This window comes from Ranitomeya imitator, chromosome 3 (genome assembly GCF_032444005.1).
Source record: "Ranitomeya imitator isolate aRanImi1 chromosome 3, aRanImi1.pri, whole genome shotgun sequence".
NCBI classification, from domain to species: Eukaryota; Metazoa; Chordata; class Amphibia; order Anura; family Dendrobatidae; genus Ranitomeya; species Ranitomeya imitator.
Genome location: NC_091284.1, coordinates 468,830,609 through 468,850,648, shown reverse-complemented (window position 1 = coordinate 468,850,648; position 20,040 = coordinate 468,830,609). Strand labels below are relative to the sequence as shown.

The following is a 20,040-nucleotide window of genomic DNA, read 5'->3' as shown; positions in this document are numbered from 1 at the left end:
AAATTAGCCAGATAGATATATGGATAGAAACATCTATGTATCTATAGATATATCTATAGATGGATATATCCATAGATAGGCCGATGTTGATAAATGAAGATAAAAAAACGGGAAAAAAAGCGATGTGGGCTCCCGCGCAGTTTTCTGCGCCAGAGGGGGAAAGCCGATGGCTGAGGGCCAATATTTGTATCCTGGGAAGGGGGTAATACCCATGGCCCCTCCCAGGCTATGAATATCAGCCCGCAGCTGTCTGCGTAGCCTTTACTGGCTATTTAAAATAGGGGGACCCCCAAAAAAATGACGTAAGGTCCACCTATATTTTATAGCCAGAAAGGCTACGCAGACAGCTGCGGGCTGATATTCATAGCCTACAGAGGGGCCATGGATATTGGCCCCCCTCCCCGGCTACAAATGCCAGTCCGCAGCCGCCCCAGAAATGGCGCATCTGTAAGATGCGCCAATCCCGGCACTTAGCCCCTCTCTTCCCACTCCCGTGTAGCAGTGGGATATGGGGTAATAAGGAGTTAATGTCACCTTGCTATTGTAAGGTGACATTAAGCCGGGTCAATAATGGAGAGGCGTCAATAAGACGCCTATCCATTATTAATCCTACAGTAGTGAAAGAGTTGGAAAAAAAAAATAAAGACAGAGCCAGAAAAAAGTATTTTAAAATTCTTAATTTCATCATACTTGCCATACTTCAGCGCCTGCAAAAAACGTAAAATAATAAACCGTATACTACCTGTCCGCCGTAGTCCAATTAATAACGGGTGATGTCACTGCTCTATAGGACCCTCAGTGACACACTGACAGGAGACAATGGCTCCTGCAGTGCATCACTGAGACGTTACTATAGTTCACTGGTCTCACTTTATGGCAAAAGCTGCGTGGGAACTTTCTCACACAGCAATGCCAAAAGTGAGACTAGGGACTAATTTTTTTAAAGTGGCAGAGGAATACATTGCGGAAGGATACCTCCCTCCCATCATTGTATTCCTATAGCCCCTAGAAAGCGGTCGCATCAGCTGATGCTGCTGTTCTCCACGGGAGATCGTCGTGAGACACTCGTGGATTTCTGCGGATCAGGGAGTATATTGGTTGTTTGTTATTTTAATATTTTTTACAGATGACACTGGCTTCGGGGATCAAAGTGGCAAGTGATGGTGAGTATGTAATCTGTTATATGTACTGTATGTCTATATGTATGTAGTATGTATGTATGTATGTTTGTGTTTTTTTTTACATTCAACACATTAGCCGGATGATGGGACTACTACTGTCCCATCATTGGCTAATGTGTCAATCACTGCCATTGTAGCACACAGATGCCTACACACAGATACAAATACCCCCGAGAGGCCCGCACAGACCCCCGAGAGGCCTGTATTGGCCCGCACAGACCCCCGAGAGGCCCAGCAGGCCTGCACAAACCCCCAAGAGGCCATTACAGGCCCCGGCAGGCACGCACAGACCCCCGAGAGTTCCGGCAGGTCCGGCAGGCCCGCACATACCACCGAGAGGCCCGCACAGACATCGCCCGCACACACACACGCACAGTCTCCGACCACGCACCGCCCAAACTCTTCCCCCCTCCCGAACTGGATGTGCAAGGAAAGAAAGGGTTTATTTTCATTCCGATATTTGTGTCCCATTGACCCATATTGGTTTCCGGTATCGGAATCAGCGATACCCGATATTTTTGGGGTATCTGTTCGATCCGATATTTCCCGATATCGGAAGGTACCACTCAACACTAGTTGTGATGCATATTCCTCTATATTTAAGCTGCTCCTTACATCACTCTAGGGTCGCGGAACTGAAGATCTCATTTTCAATACTAATTTTAGTTATTAATTAGGCCATTATGTGCTATTAAACTGCTCAACAGGGAAAACCTTTAAAAAAAAAAAAAAAACTTGTCCAACTTAAACACGTCAAGAAACATCACATTTTACAGAGTTTGTAGAATCCTTAGTACCAGCTGAGATCATTTTATCAGCCTAACAGCTGGTGCTGCATTCCTAATGTTAACCCTCCCATGCTAATTATAATTTACGCCTATGAAGTAGGTGTCAGACACTGGATGTTGTTTTTCTTGACAGTAGTTAGATCAGTTGATATATCCCAACCCAGTATCCTAAGGAGAGGGCTGTGGCATTTGTCCCTCTTCTCTCCTCAGGATGTATGCACCATTCATGAACAATGAGTGGGGGGTGATAGCTGACCAGCTTAAGACTGCAAAGTGGTGTTGAAGACAGGGCTGTCACCAGGATTTTCAGGGCCCCATACTGGCAAAATTCAACCCCCCCATTCCCCTCCCCCCAAGAGACCCTGCCCAAGCTCCATCCCAACTCGGCGTCAACCCCTCGAACCTTCCATAGTCCTACCGCCGTCTCTTGGAAAAACTCCCATTTCTGCACCACGTACTCACCAATCACACATTAACAGTTCCTATCTTACGCCATATCATATACATAGCCAGCAGCTTTTGTTTTGGCCAAAATATTTTTTAAGCCGCCACCACGACAAGGTAGACTCTTTTGGCAGGGCCCTATTCTACTCTGACCTATTAAACCTCTTTGTTAAAATATCCTGCACTCTTTTTTTTTATTTATATTTTGATTTTATTTTTCTTTAAGGGAATGAACAATTCATTCCCTTAAAGAATGAGAATTGTTTTAATACAGTTGTTTTAAAATTAACAATAATACCACACACAAGAGACAAATAGTGCCAGACCATGACCAGACTACATATTACCATCACATAATGACCGAATACTACAACAATACTGATCATTCACAAAAAAACACAATACTAATATTACCATAAGTGCCACCATACACAGGAGTTCTGTACATAGTGGCAGTGCACAGGTAATGCAGTGATCACCGGTAATGCACCCAGGAGCTCTGTATATAGCATTTAGTGTACAGGTAATACAGTGTTAACCAGTGACATAATATACACTCACACTATATACAGAGCTCCTGTGTATAATCAGTGTACAAGTAATGCCGTGATCACCAGTGAAATTATACACTGGAGCTATGTACATAGTATATAGTATACTATACAAGTAACACACTGACTTACCAGTGACATCTCTAGTTGAAGTTCTTCATCTTTGCTTTTCATCCAGCACAGACTGCCATTACTTTCAGCCAGAACTTTTCTGCAGAAAATAAGTTACCTAGAGCATATTCCCCATTTTCCCCCAACTTCTACACTGTCAGATGAAGAAAAAAAGCGACAATGTCACCCTGCACAGTAAGTGGACCCATTCTCCCCCACTCTGAAAAGTGTCCTCAAAAATAAAATGCATCATAACAGTAATAATATCCCTTAATTAGCCTTTACAGTAATAATGTCTCACATCTTGCTTCCATATGTACTCAGTTTTTGGGCCCGTGCGTGTCTCCGTCTTGCCCCAATAGTTTGGCTTTCCAAAACAAAATGTTTTTCTTTACTTGGCCAAGGTTCAGCGGCATTCTCTCCTGATATATCTGTGGCGCGGATGTGCCAGCATATGGCAGTGATGTCATACGCCGGGGATGTGCATGCTGGTGTCAGTTGCTGGCCTGTAATTTGCTGGTGGCTGTTAACTGTTGCCCTGTGGGAAGCTTTCCCACAAGACAATATAGATTTTAACTGAGCGTGCATACTCGGACGCACGTTCAGTTACTGAACCTGCTGAATTTTGCCTCTGGGGCCCGGTGAGCAGAAGAGTAATGCTCTGCCATTGGAGGAGTCTGATGATCTGGTCACATGGTCCTCCACCAGCAGCCATTTTATGGACAGAAGTGCCAATCTGTTTTTGAGGAAAGCTGCAATAATGCGAGAAAGTGGCCGACCCTTTTAACAGCAAGGCAGTCTGTCAGTTCAGGCCAATCATGGAAGCAGTAGGGAATGAGAGTAGGCAGATTGTACCTTTTTTCTTTTTTTTCTCCTTAAATGATACAGATGTTTTAGTTAAATCCAAAATCGCATAAATTGCATGACAGGTATGAACTTGCACTGTATGTGCTAGAATTTAATTGTGCTGGGCCTGCTAACCAGAAAAGGCGCTGGGGATGCCGGTAGGTGGAAGGAGGATCACCAGGTACTGGTCCAGCGACATGGATGTTGCAGGCAGGATGAGGATTGCTAGGCTGTGTTCAGCAAAATGGAGGGTGCCATCAGGTAGGAGGAGGATCGCCGAGCTGTGGTCTTGAGATGTGGCATATGCTGGCAGTTAGAAGAACGATCACCACGATCTAGTCCAGAGACTACCAATATGACTGTGGGATCAGGGTCCTGCAAATCTTTTTTTCTTATCTCTAGTAGGTGTCAATATCGGTAAGGTGTGTATTACTACACACCTACAGGTGAAGGCTACAGTGAAACAAGCCTTTTCTGAACTGAATTTTATATGCCAAGAGCAATAACATTCAACCCATCACTCTCCTGTGTGTGAAGCCCTTTCATATTCTTGTAGTAATGCTCACCAGAGATGCATGACTAATGTTACATGTAGGCAGAAGACGAACATGTGTGTACACGGCTTTAGGCTTTTAAGTAGCAACTTACTAGATGAGAGAAAATGTTTTCTCCCTATTGTTTGTGGCCTTGTATGGTGAATTAAATCCATTACTATACACCCCCTGCATAATTAATAATCCGCGCACACTGCAGACTCATGCCCAGCACTGAATTTCTGCACAATGTTGGTTTATCATCTATATGCTTGGCACATTTCTGCACCCGGAGGAGGCAGGATGTCGCTTGAGTACCTTGCGGACGGTGTGCGCTCCACAACCTTGTAGATACTGAACACAGGAGATTCTCCAGGCTCAGCTGCAGTGCTGGGCTCTCCTGAGACCCTGCAATGAACCAAACGGAGCTCTCCTTAAGTGGCGTCCCCTGATTTATTCACCAGATGAATAATTCATGAAGCCTGTGTGCCACGAGTTTTCGTTGTCGATCAATAGACTTGAAGAAATAAGCATACATGTTTATGGGAGGAGATGCGCTGTGGATAACGGCACAAGATCAGGATTAGGAGATCTGAAATAACGCAGTGGTCATGGGCGTCCCATCTTTATGGGCCTTTTTCCTGCCAAATTTGTCAATCTAATGAAAGGAGATTAAAGGAAATTGTGTTAGATGTATAAAGATAAGAATGCGTGTCTTGAGTATTGATGCATCGCGGGCGGCCACCCTACTAGCTGTTGGCATTACAGATACAGTACCAAGATCTTGTGTAGTAATTTTTATTACATTTACACTCAAGTTTTCCATTTTTGTTGTTATACTGAAAAGGTGAATTTATGGGTAAATATAATTTTTTGTTGGAATCTGCACATAACTGTCCCAAATCTTCAGAACCAATAAATTGGCATGTAGCAGCACTCAACATGATATTATTAGAATTGGTATATTTGCATCCCAAATCAATGTAATAAATTATGTGGGTCCGTAGGGAACCTGAACATCTCTGAAGGTTAACAACTAGTCATTAGAGGATGGAATAGCACCCTGCCGGAGACGCAGGTGAATGGAACCCTAAAGATACGTCTAATGTAGGAGTATTTTTCTGGCTTAAATGCTAAAGATAGGGCTGTGAGGATGCAGGGTGTACTAAGCTTCAGTCATACCAGTGAATTACATATTGATATATAGTACCGAATCCCTTTTCTTTTTTTTCCCAAACCAGCAAATTGGTTCAATGCAAAAGATTAATGCCTAATTACTATTTATTTTATTTTTTTATTTTTTTTATTTCAATTCAGTCTTCTATGAATTTTCCAGATATCACTTTACATTGATCACTTTGAGGTATGTTACTATAGTATTGCACACATTTTTACATTCTCCTTTTAATGCCCTGTATAAATAGTTATCGATTTCATTGGATAATGACTATGTTCCACAATTCCATTTTAGCTTCTTGTTTGTGCAGTTACCGTAGTTGGTTTTGTCTGCGGTCACGGAGTTCATTTTGGAACAATCTTTACTAAATTCAGTTTATCAATTCCCAGCTGCATTTGAAAAAGCCTTGGGCATAAGTAGAGGAAAGCTTGTGGTGTGGTGTGGTCACAACACTAGGAAGCTGGTAGGATGAAGTCGCCATTGCGGTTACTAAAATTACATTGGAAATATAAGGCTGCATACAGCACCTGCAGTGTTACTGCCACCAGTGCGGAAAAAAAGACTTGTCCTCTAACCTTTCTGATTGTTACAGCACTTTCCTTTTACACCCACTCATTCTTACTACAAGATTCATTCACTATAGTGCGGTATTATAAAAGTTGCTGAAGTTTAGATTATTCTGCTTACCGTATATACCGTACATTAAATTGTTGTGAGCACAGTTAGACACACAGAAATGAATAACCGCAAAAATAGACGGTACATGGAGTTGCATTTCCCCAGCGTTGAAATAACTTTGATTTTTATATTTTTTTTTTGCTTAACCCCTTCATGACTGGAGGTATTTCAGTTTTTGCATTTCGTTTTTTGTTTCCCTTCTTCCCAGAGCCATAACCTTTTTTTTTTTTTGTCAATATGGCCATGAGAGGGCTTGTTTTTTTTTTTTTTTGTTTTTTTTTTTTTGTGGGACAAGTTGCACTTTTGAAAGACGACATTGTTCCACAGTTTTGTTTTTTTTGGCATGTTCACCAAATGCTAAAACTGCCATGTCATTTTGATTCCCCAGGTCATAACAAGTTCATAGAGACAAAACATGTCTAGGTTCTTTTTAATAAAATTTAAAAAAAAGTTCCATTTTCCGAGTGAGGTCTTAATTTTTGTGCTTTAAGCCGACGTTTTTATTGATACCATTTTGGTGTAGATACGATCTTTTGATCGCCCGTTATTGCATTTTAGAATATAACATATTCCAATACTTACTCTCCACATTCCCCCGCTGTTCCTGTCTCTCCAGCCCGCTCAGCAGCTCCACTACCCTGCACAGCACCCGTCAGAGGCAGACGGGAATGATTGGTGAGAGCGTCACCTGACGCTCTCTCCTCCATCATTGCTTTCAACTACATCGGCATCTATGATTCTGATATAGTTGAATGCGGGGGGGGAGTGGGCGCTGCCGTCGGGACCCCTGACTCACGGGCTCAATAGCAGCAGCGTTGTGTGCCTCTATTAACAGCACGTCACTGGCTGGGGGACTCCTAGGAGAGCTGGCCGTCATCTTACAGCAAATACTTAAGACATTCAACGCATAACAAACATAAATATGATATAGTCCTAATTTGAGGAGACATAGCGATCGTTTAGGTTTCCGGCTACCAACTCGCTTGCGATTTTTTTTAATTTTTATTTTATTTTTTATTTTATCAGATTCCAAAATATTGCCTGTTCATGGATATACCCATGGGTTGTGTCAAGCTTATGTTATTACGATTACATTAAAGTATTGTTTTTCATTAGAGCATTAGGGCTCCCTACAGAGGTCTTGGAGGTTTTGAGGCCCTTTTCTCATCTTTTGGTTTAGCACCTAGGTGCTAGAAAAAAGGCAGATGGAAAACACATGCTCCGCCATTTGGTTATCTAGATTTGATAGCTATGTGCTAATTAATCTATATACTTGCAGTGGTTGATCTCCCTGGGGATAGCTAGTTTCAATTACCTGTTCACATGGGGGCTGACAGCGTCAAATGACCTTATTCTCTGATATAATTCACAGCTCTATTTATAACACTAAGGCATACATTTTTTTCAAAACTACATCAAGCAGCCCAGTAAGTGACAAATCTCTGCAATCAGGGTCTCTGATTCTGCTTTATACTGTCCTCAGATTAGGAGGCAAAAAACTGTTGCAGATTCCTTTTTATAACAATATTTTGGCCAATCATCTTTTTAATGAGTGCAGATCCATCATGCTGGTGGCACTCACTTCCACCCCACCAAGACTACATTGATTAATTATGGGGCCCATTGGTTCTGTTGAGGTCTCCGTCATTTTGACACAAAAAAATAGCACTGCGATTAGCATCAATTTTATCAAGCCATGAAATTTGCCATGGAGACTTTTGATAGAATGATGCACTTATGAACAGGCATTAGTAGCAGAATAATTCTGCATAAATTCTTTAGTTAGGCTACTTTCACACTAATCTGTCGGTGCGGGCTGTCTCAAACAGTCGGCTCGACGTACCGACGGACAGTGTGTTAATGTAGCACAACGTGGGCAGCGTATGCAGTTTTACAGCGCATCCGCTGCCCATTGTGAGTTCTGGGGAGGAGGGGGCCGAGTTTCGGCCGCGCATGCAAGGTCGGAAATGGCGGACTCAACGCACAAAAAAAGTTGTATATAACGTATATCATTCTATTCTTGTGACGTTTAAAGCACTACTTCAGTGCCCTTTTTCCTATTTAAGCACTAGAGTGATGCTGCCAATCTAAGTTCCCTGACCCTAGTCTTATGCTTACAAGCCACCGTCTTCAGCTGTTCCTGGCGCCGCACCGATCCAGCTCCACCATCTCGTGACTGCAACTTCTGACTGACCGGAAATCCGAGGTCACAAGCTCTCGGTGTAAGTCTGGAGAGCCTCGTTCTGTCTCAAATAGAATTACATTGAGTTGTGACCTGCCTATTGCCCAGCAAACACTGGAGGGATCCAGCAGATCACAAACTGCTGGGGGCCAATAAAAGATGAAGACGGCGGCTTGTAAGTATAGTACAAGGGGCGGGGAACTTGAATTACTGGCACCACTCCAGTGTTTTTTTTTTAATATTGCAAAGCTGGAGTGGTGCTTTAAAGGGTGTCTTAAAGTATTAAGTAGAACTGCGGTTTACCGAGACAATTTATTGCATTAACTGTACCATTCATGCAGAAGATGCGTGTAAGGGAGACCCACCTTTTTACTGTAGGTGTTCAGTTGAGTTCTTCTATACCGGAGATGAGTAATGTACTGTAAACTTTTAGATTTGCTTAAATCATTCCAAGAGACCATTTGTTTGATACATCTGTACAAAACCATCCAAAAGCATTACACAGGAGAAAGCATTTCATAACCACAAAAAAGAAGCAAAAGCATCACTATGGTATATATATATATATATATATATATATATATATATATATATATATATATATATATATATATATATATATATATATATATATATATATATATATACACACAGGAGGTACAAGCCACAAGGATTAAAGTCATATGGTCCCACTTTTTTTTTTTTTTTTGGGGATATTGAAAATTGTCCATTTTGTTCACATGTGCTGCATGCAAGGTTTCAGGTCCAATTAGAGCCTATTTCACGCTTGAGAAAGGCTCAGTCTGGTGTTCAAAGCCATAAAGTGCGTGAATAAGAAGGACACCTTTTCAATATTTGGCTGCAAATGATTTATGCTGAATGTGACCTTTTCAACAGTTTTGCCACTCGTTTATGGCCACTGTAGTATTCCCTCCATAGAGATATGCTTTTTGGGCTTTATCTGCAATAAACCTTATGTTCTTTCTTTGAGTTTTTAATGGAAACTCCGATCTAGAATTCCACTTCAATGCTACGTATCTGAAGATATTCAGCAATGTTCTCCACCCTGGTCATTTGATAAGATGTCTGGTGTCCTCTGATGAAACACAGTAAACTACAGCAGCATTGGAAAGACAACCCTACACAATGAAGCTACAAGTGTCAGGAGGAAATGGTACATGGTTCTGTAGTGTCATGATAGAAAGTGAAGGCCTCCAGCATAGTCTGGTTCAATGGACTTAATTCAGATAGTGTTTTTATTCTGAAAAGTAAATGTGTTTATACATAGCAAAGTAGATCTACCACTGTGTAATGAATACATCTTGAGAAATGTTAACAGTCTGCATCATGTGTAATTATAACCACTCCCGGATACAATTAATAATGTATTCCACAGAGCTGTATTTCCAGAACTGCCAAATGACAAATCCATGGCTGGGCTATTCTGGTGACTATTATTTATGAAGGCTATTACAGTGACACACTCACCAATTATCATAGGATGATCAGGGTGTCTTCATCTTCATTCAAAGTTCATGAAATGGAGCTAATCTGGGAGTTCATTCTAGTAGCACAGAACAAGCCATCATCATCTAGGTTTACCTGCTTTGTAACAAGGCTATAAATTATAGGGAGTTTGTACGGCACCAGGGATTCCATTTCTAGAAGGCTAGATGCTAACTAATGCGCAAAAGTTGGTGATATCTAAGGTGGCATTTAGTACTCCTAGGACTTTAGCGATAGTAACTATTCAATACAATACTATTTCACTACTAAAGGATAGACAATAAGGATGATATCAGAATTCAGCCCTTACCTCATCTTTATATTATAGACACCTTATTTTTGGTGATCAATTTGATGTTTGGGAACAGTGAACAGAGACCTGAACAAGACCTGGAGCTATGGAAAACTGTTTGGAACAGGTCATATGCCAGTATCGGGACTGGTAGACTGTTTTGTCACTTGCTGTTACTCAATGGCTCACAATAAAGGTACAACCCAAATGTTAAGTTTTAAAGTTTGACTATTAAATATGCCCTCCAAAATGTCTACACAGTACTTATGCCATTAAAATGGTGGTGGACACAATATCTTTTTTGTAATGCCTTCTATGGGTGCGTATATATTATTTTTATACAATTGTTTACAGCCATAGCCATATAATAGAATAAAATCTAGCTTACGATGAGGACATTGGGGTCTCTTGAGGGACGTTTTCTTAACTTTCATCCTCAACAGTAAAATTACGTTCTGGAATAAATGAATGAATGAAACTTTTGGACTCTTACCAATTTATCTTAATTAGGTCATGGAGATGAGGCAGGGTTTATATTTATAAGTGACATGTAAACTATGTGAGAACGCTTATGTAATACCCTATAAAAGCCTCTGTAGTATAACCAATGACTAACTGTGTAACAAGCATCATATAATGCTGAGGTGTGGCTTGAAATGTATATGTACGGTCGGTGACATTGAATGTGGGGCCAATGTGCTTTAGAAAAGTTTCCTCCTAGAAGGGCGTGCTATTATATTTTGTCCTGTGCTTTACACCCAAGTCTTATTTAAATATCTGCTAAGTGCCACTTCTAATTAGTCTGAGAAGTTTCTGCAAACTCAGTCATTCTGGTTTTTACCGTGACAGGAGGAAATAATTGCATTTTAGTAATGGAGCTTTCTTAATCTGTAGGAATGTGATTAGATTAAAGTGACCAATAAATCATATTATTTCCTTGGAACTTCTTACAACTTTCATACAAGTGAATAAATAGAGCACAAAATATATAATATATATTCGGGAGTAAATGTAGATCTGCATAATAGACCGAGAGGGTGGAGAAGCCAGAGTACTCTTACTAATATATCATGCATTAGTTATTCACAATTTTCGACGATAAAAATTCATGACCTGTCTATAGTTCTAAAACGTCATTTTAAATACCAGCCGATAACTGGTACCAGGAACATTGTATAGTCCCTTGAGACCCGAGGTTGAGGGCCGCCGTGGTCCATGCCCTGCCCCAGAAGCACTTGTGGGATGATGTAAATCAATAGGGTTGACCTCAGATCACTAAGTGATGCCATTGACTGTCATCCTGAGGCTGTAATGGTGGTGAAATATTGGTATTATTTATGGCATGTTGACATAATAATAAGGAAGGAGCATGAAGTGAAGTCTTTGAGTGTTTAGAACTTCTTGCCTGTTGTGACATAAAAATAGCATTCTGTTGTCCCGATCATTGGGTTTGTCAAAATGACATATATAATTTTACTTCTTCAGATGGAGAGACTGTGAGATACTATCACGCAAAGCTAAAATCTTATTTTCCTTTAGAGACTAAACTGGTTTAATATGAGTCACAAGCTGTAAAAAAGCGAGAAAAGAGTAAAACGGGCCACATAGGAGTGAGAAATTAGCATTCAGACGATGTCAGGATCCAAGGAGGAAAGAGAAATGACAGCGGGATGACTATTGCAGCAGCTTCGTCGCTTGTCTCTATGGGAAGAATACAGAGAAAAGGAGCTAGTATCAGTTTCATCATGCTTTCATCTTGGATATAAAGCCTCTTCCTTTCGTAGGAACACCTGGACACCCTATGGGAATTTATATGAAAAATGCATTTTGTTCGGTGGTGGGAAGGTGGAGCCTAGTCTCAGACAAATATACTTTTAGGAAATAAAACAATGGGGATAAAAGCAGATCTCAGTATGTGAACTGATGACCTGTGTTCTCTGCATTAACCCCTCCTTACTGCCGGATATCTATTTATGTGCTCTTAAAATCAGTCCTATAATCATCCACTTTTGTTGGTAAAAATTGTATTCAGGACTTTTAACAACAGGTTACAATTGCTTCTTAAAAAGCTGGTTTTGAAATATATGATTACGAAGTTGCAATCTGCTTACAAATACGTTGATGCGTAAACCTCCAACTCCCAAGTTGTGCCATCGGTATTTAGATAGGATCTCAATTGCTTTCATTACATATACTTTAGGTGAAATGCTCTCAATAACAATTGTGTTGTCGATGCAAAAATTCAATGACGGTTAAGATCCTAGGAAATCTTAGTACATGACGACAACTCGTAACTTAGGCCATGTGCACACGTTCAGGTTTTTCGGCGTTTTTTTCGCACTAAAAACGCTATAAAAACTCATTAAAAACGCATACTTAAGCATTCTATGATTTAGAATGCATTCTGCATGTTTTGTGCACATGGATGCGTTTTTTTCCGCGAAAAAAATGCATCGCGGTAAAAAAATGAGCATGTTCATTATTTTTGTGGATTTTCTGCGTTTTTCCTACAATTCTATGCATTTGGAAAAAAACGCACCAAAAACGCATAAAAAACGCGTCAAAATCGCGGTAAAAATGCATGCGGATTTCTGGCAGAAATGTTCGTTTTTTGTCAGGAAAATTTCTGCAAGAAATCCTGCCGTGTGCACATACCCTTACTGGTTTTTTTTTAATCTCCATTTGTGATAAATGCTTTTTATATCACTTTGCGATTACATGATGAAAGAAACAAATGTAATTGCTCCCTCCTCCATTTCCCATTTATACAGGGTTGTGTCAGAAAAGGCGTCAGATTAAGGAATGTGCAAGGCCGGTCTATAAAGATGGGGTTTTCAGTACTGAATACTGGAAGTAAGGGCCCCTTTCCACTTGTGTGAGAAAAAAACGGTCCGATTTACGGACCGAAAAAACTGATGTAATGTGTGCGATTGTCATGCAAGTGTCATGCGAGTGTAATGCGATTTTTAATCGCATCATCCGTTTTTACATCCGTATGACATCCGTATGCAATCCTTTTTTTTTCTCTGCAAATATTTTTATACAGTCATTTACAGGACTATTTACAGTGTTCTGTGCCACAGAATGGTAAGGTATCCGTAAAAAACGGATGGAATACGGATGGTCCGTATTCCATGTGTTTTTTTTTTCTCGCACCCATTGACTTGCATTGGCGAGTCTCGTCCGAGACTTGCAGCAAATCGCAGCATGCTGCGATTTTTTTTCTCAGCCGACACAGATTTTTCTCAGTCCGATTTCGGCTGAGAAAAAAAATCGCAAATGGAATGTCACCTATTGATTAACATTGGTCCGAGTGCAATCCGATTTTTTTATCGGATTGCACTCGTCCGTTTTTCTCACAAGTGGAAATGAGCCCTAAAGCTGATGGTCCAGGGCAGGGGTCCCCAACTCCAGGCCTCGAGGGCCGCCAACAGTGCAGGTTTTCAGGATTTTTTTAGTATTGCATCGGTGGTAATGTGATCATCTGCACAGGTGATGATTCCAACCCCTGTGCAATACTAAGGAAATCCTGAAAACCTGCACTGTTGGCGGCCCTCGAGGCCTGGAGTTGGGGACCACTGGTCCAGGGTATCGCATTCCAGAGAAGAAGTGCAGCACAAGACAAATTATGAAGACTGGTGTAGGAAATTTGGATTATGCATTTCACTATTTTATTTTTTAGTCAAGATATTTTAAATGGATACTCTTAGTAGTATGGTACCTTCTATGAATGACTACGTCACAGTCTGAAACGTGTAGGGAAGTCATAAATTGCATTTTAATAGAGGAAATTAAGGATTTAATCCGGCACACCCATTCTGGTAAAATATGTAGATACTTTATTAAAACGAAAACATATAAAAAGAAGCCACCACGTTTTTGGTGCAAAAGTTGCATCCTTAGTCATAGTATGCCACATCCCATGACTAAGGGCATGACTTTTGCACGAGAAACACGTCAGATTTCTTGTAATATGTTTTAGTTTTAATAAAGTGTCTAGAATGGGTGTGCTGGATTAAATCATTAGTTTCCTCTACTGTGGCTGTCTTCACCAGCTGGATGGGCATCGTCTGGAGTGATTTCCACAACCTCAGTGCAATCTTCAACGGTCACATCTGCAGCTCCCTGTTCACCTTCTATCAATGGCATTTTGATGTTTGAGGATGTCCTCTTTTTTTCATCTTTTTGGAATAAAGTTCATAATTGTAATTCAAATCACGGCTGAAAGATTTTCCTACTTGATGTTAGAGTACTTTCTATATTCTTCATATCACCTATAGTTACAACATTATTACGGTATGTTAACAACCTAAAAGACACATGCAAAAGATCTATGAGAATTAAGTTAAAGACCACTATTTTAGAGGTAAAACATGGGTGCTCTGATCTTCTGTTAACCTATCGTTACTTGCCAAAGTTAACTGTGAAGGATGTTCCATCAACGAAGCAAGTTGAATGAACAGTATGCTGCACCAATTTTTTCTTATCAGGTTTTCCTTCATGTAGTCCTAATGATGAGCAAACTGGGCAGCTGTCAGATATGATACATATCACAGGAAGGGCTCAATCCAAAAAATGTTCCTAGTGATAGTGTAATTTGTTCTATCTTTCTTAAGCAGAAGGTGCACCATTTCCAGGAAAATGTTGGTTTCATGAGAAAATATCTTCCATATAGGTTTTAGCGAGAGTTTCCCTATGTGGTATTATAGATGGCTGTAATTTGGTAATGACAATCAGAAATATCCTCTTTTCCCAAGACAATCTGAGTGAAGCTCTTGCTTTCATTAGTCAATGCAGTCTTACAGCATATGGTCTGCTTAATGTACTAGCTGCATAACAAAGGCAAAGTAGAAAGCAACAAGGTAAGCTGAGGATACAAAACCACTTACTGAGAATAGCAAAATCGTATTCCCATTTTTGTTGCACTTGAATAACCGATATATCAACCCATTTCTAAACCAAGCGTGCACATGTCCTGGGGAAATGGGCCACTGGATGATGGCAGGAATGTGCTCTCTGTAATTATAAGCTTTCTATTTCTTAGCTTTGTACTACTTTTTACATTGTCTTCCATATTGAGCATGTAGAATTTCCTTTTAAGAATGTCTTTGCTTATTGGGCTGACTTTTTTTTGATTAGCCTCTACATTTTTAGTTTTAAAACTATGGAAGGGTTTAAATTTTGCTGCGTGAATGCTGGATTCTAATTTCTACAAATATATTTAAAAGAATTGCTTCTTCAGAATATTACAAATCCCCCATATTGTTTATTATCTATTAACAGGGGTTCTCCTGGACATTCAGCAACACTTTGGAGTCAAGGACAGTGGTGCTGGCTTACTGCAAACTGGTAAGTTTCTATTTTCAGTGTACTTGTATATAGGGTTATGAACAACGCTTAGGTTGTGCAGTTTTGGGGCTCGGCTTCTGGTCATGCGCAGTTTGCCTCTCAAGACGGGAAGCGTACACCCGGCTACAGAGACACTGCCAAAATGAGCGGCGCACAAGCGCTAGATTTGCATGAGCGGCAATGAGGCAGTCTTGTGTAAATTATGTTATCACACACACAGGGGCGTGATAACGTGGAAAGAGGGCTGACTAGTACGGGGCAACTAATGCCCCATCGACTAGTCAAAGCCCTCATTAGCATAGCAAATGGGAAATTATAAATACTTTTTTTTCAGGTATTTAACTAAATAACGTTATACAGGGCCGGTCAGGCAGGGAGTTTACTCACACATAGGTGAATGCTGCTGGGTGGGAGGGCATGGGGGACCTGGCAGGTTCTCTTTAAGCATATATGCCAAGTGCTGCTGTATAGTGCTTCTGTTCTTTTAAATATGGCATATAAAAGAGCAGGCCCTATTACTTTCCTGTGTCTCAATTTAAAACCTAAGACAGATGTAGGTACAGTATTAGCCCATACAATTTTATGGGTGCTATTTTAGCAATTTGTATAACACATTTACAATAATGTATTTATCGATCTCGCTCACTAGATTATATATAAAATTATATTCTTCAGCCTTATCGAGTGTTTTTATGTCTAAATTAACAAGGTGTCTGTTATTTAATGATTCTGTAGCTCCTAAAAAGACACAAAAAATACCGCGCTATAAACTGCCCCACTGCGGAGGCTACTAATATATATAAATACCCTATTGGCGTGCATAAATACCCTATTGGTTAATGTGATGGGGCGGAGGTAATCAGTCGACACCAATATATGTGGCTTCACATGGAGGGGTCCGTAACCCTGACGAAGAGGTGCGTCCCACCTCGAAACGCATTGGTTTATTCTGACCCTTCTATGCTCCCGTAGCACTAGTGACGTCACTTTCAGGTCGAGTGGCCGACTAGTATCGGCCATCTTCCTGTTTCCTGTGTGCAGACAATCCTTCACTCCTAAGAAGGTAGGCGAAAGTAATCATAGTTTAAGCTGGATTAGATTGTGAAACCAGGCACTAATGGTTGCTTAATGTGAGCGCGCACTATACCTTTATCTTTGGTCCGCAGCCAGCTGGTTTCTATACACGCCAATAGGGTATTTATATATATTAGTAGCCTCCGCAGTGGGGCAGTTTATAGCGCGGTATTTTTTGTGTCTTTTTATTGTTATTTATTTTATCGGCAGAGGTCGGCACAACCCCTGTCCAAATACCAGCTGCTTTTTCTTAGCTTTTTATTTTCTTTCCCTTCCTCCTCCTGGATTCATACAAGTGCAGCGCCAGTGTGGTTATTGGTTGAATAGATTCTGTAGCTCCTATTTAGAGACTATGAACCTAGCCACCATAGCAAACTGACCTGTCAAATATACTGAAACTCCAGTTGACATGGAATTTCTCCGTAGAATGTCTTAGGTTTAACTAGTTAAATATTACACATGCTCGACGTACTTCATCTATTGTAAGCACAAAAATATTGTGTATCTGGTATCTAGAATATTGTCTCTCACAATTGAAGTGTACCTACAATAAAAATTCCATAATAATAATCTTTATACAGCGCCAACATATTCCGCAGCACTTTACAGTTTAACAGTTTCAAACACAGCGGTCATAAGTAAATAATAGAATAGGTCATTTTCTGGTGACTCCTTCCCTTTCAATATTCTTTTACTGATGATTAAAGTCCAAGTAATAAAACGAGTTGTAGTGGGGAGGTGGAATCGCAGCATGCAGAGAGTTAACACACTAATGACAAGCCTCATGTCATGGCCTCAAAATCATCAGCACCCAAGACTCCAAGAAAAGTTAAGTAATGATCACCTCTGCAGGGGCAGCTGTGGGGTTAATAATTTTTCTCCCTTTAGTTTGAGATGCTTTAGTCCAATCAGAATGAAAAGCCTAAACCTGCTGCACCCTCTGCAGACCCCTGGGATCCATATTGCCGAAACGACACATCTGGTCGGCTGTGGCTGCAGGAATTCATGTTACTGTATACAGCAGAAATAGTCTTCATCGCTGGGGACATAATGAATATGTAAGGTTTTTAGCGGTTTTCCAACCTTATTGGTTTGCATCACAGTCAGATTCTTCAGCTGGGGAAAATCAGTTTAGTCAGTGTTGAAATATGTAACTTTGCTGCCCCTTAGTTAAGTGACTCTCCCGGGAGATTCTGTCTGAAAAGCTGGATTACTGAAGACAAAACATAGTGATAATGTGTCACCTCTGGTGTTACATTCTGTTAGTGCTATTAAAGTGCAGATAAAGTTTTTGATTTTTTATTTTTTTTTTGAATAGTAAATTTATGTAATTGTTTACACTGCTATTTAAAAGGGTTTTCTATGATTTTTATATTAATAACTTGCCTTTAGGCTAGGTAATTATTTCTCATTGAGGGTCTGACACTTTGATTTATCAAGTAATTTAAGGGGCCACAGGACACCAGCAAATGTCCCTGATACCATGGTACAGTCCCGAATTTGGAGAACTGTCCATCTTTCTTGGAAGGTCGGCAGTATAAATACCCTATTCCAATACCACTTTATTAGTTAAAAGAACCCACAATTGGTTCACACCAAAGTGACAAAAAACAGACACAAATCAAAAAAAGTGCTCAGAAAATCTTTTTAAAACATTGGGGTGATCTAGATGTCCCTGGTATATTGCCTAAGCTCAACCTACCTAACCGCGGGGGTTGGCACCCTAAGGGGGAGCGTTATGGCGCCCCCGCTCCACGATGGCTAACCCTGGGGACCATGGTACACCCTACCGCCACTTGAGGATCCCTCTACCCAGTGTCTAGAGGGACCACTAACAATAGACATAGATCAATCCTATGCTGTAGAACACCCTAGACCCCAACATATTAAAAACATGTATACTGAACATATGCGGCAGACTAGTAGCCCAACTGGTGAAAAAGTTAATTCACAAAAAACCTTTTGCAGATACAAGACTCGATGTTGATGGAATAATCATACATACATCAAGTTTGCTATTGAAATGGTTTAAACACACCGACCATCTGAACCTGTTATTGATACTCTATAACAAACGTAGATCACTGACACGTTATCATATCATGATAAATTTATCATATCAGGGTCAATCCTGGAGACATTAATCCATACACCCCTTGTCCATATTATTGATTCATTTAGCTAGTCAAATTATAACGTCTCAACATCACCAAATGTCATATAGAGCTCCCAAATAGATTATATTGATCTATGAAGCAAAAAAATGGTCAATGACCAGATCAGATGGACAAATATTGATACTCATCTTATTTTCACCTGCCATCTGCCCTGTAGGTATTAACACCTCAACGCGTTTCACCTTATTAGGCTCATCAGGAGGCCCAATTCCTGGATATCATGTGTCCCGATATGGTGTACTGACTAAGCCATGATAGAACACTCTTCTTTTAAAACTACCGCCATAGACAGAACGCCCACCAATGGTGATTCGCCAGATGTCATTACAGGACCACCCCCCGATATTGAGAGCGCATGCCCTAGCTAGAACGCATATTCTATCCAGCCAATCCACAGACAGCAAGTGGAACGCAGAGGTATTCTCACCTATCACATATCCTGGACTCAGGTTCCACTTCCGGGTGGGAATCTCGGGATATTTGCACCCCCACAATGCGCATATGCCAAACAGCCAATCATACGTCATGAAGCAGACACTCCCTTTTCACGTCAAGCTTCGCATCACAGGCCTCCAGGGGACCTCGCCTCCGTATGGAGACACCGCGATGCTGACACCAACTAACTGCGCACGCTCCAGCTGCCCGGAATGGCTGTTTAGCATATGTGGGGGCGTGAATATCACGAGATCCCCACCCGGAAGTGGAACCTGAGTCCAGTATATGTGATAGGTGAGAGTACCTCTGCATTCCACTTTCTGTCTGTGGATTGGCTGGATAGAATATGCGTTCCAGCTAGGGCATGCGCTCTCAATATCGAGGGGTGGTCCTGTAATGACATCTGGCGAATCACCATTGGTGGGCGTTCTGTCTATGGCGGTAGTTTTAAAAGGAGGGTGTTCTATCATGGCTTAGTCAGTACACATATCGGGACACCATGATATCCAGGAATCGGACCTCCTGATGAGTCTAATAAGGCGAAACGAGTTGAAGCGTTAATACCTACAGGGCAGGTGGCAAGTGAAAATAAGATGAGTATCAATATTTGTCCACTGATCTGGTCATTGACCATTTTTTTGCTTCATAGATAGATTGTATCAATTTGGGAGCTTTATATGACATTTGGTGATGTTGAGACATTATAATTTGACTGG

The 20,040-nt window shown here is 40.8% G+C and overlaps 1 protein-coding gene across 1 annotated transcript in view; it reads left to right on the top strand.

The window, feature by feature from the left end:
• The window catches only part of LOC138670273 (sphingosine-1-phosphate transporter SPNS2), a 169,725-nt gene that overhangs the window by 55,124 nt on the left and 94,561 nt on the right, over positions 1-20,040 (top strand). The window contains exon 2 of the mRNA XM_069757466.1: positions 15,573-15,638. Within this exon, the coding sequence (XP_069613567.1) occupies positions 15,573-15,638 (66 nt within the window). The remainder of the gene's footprint in view (positions 1-15,572; positions 15,639-20,040) is intronic.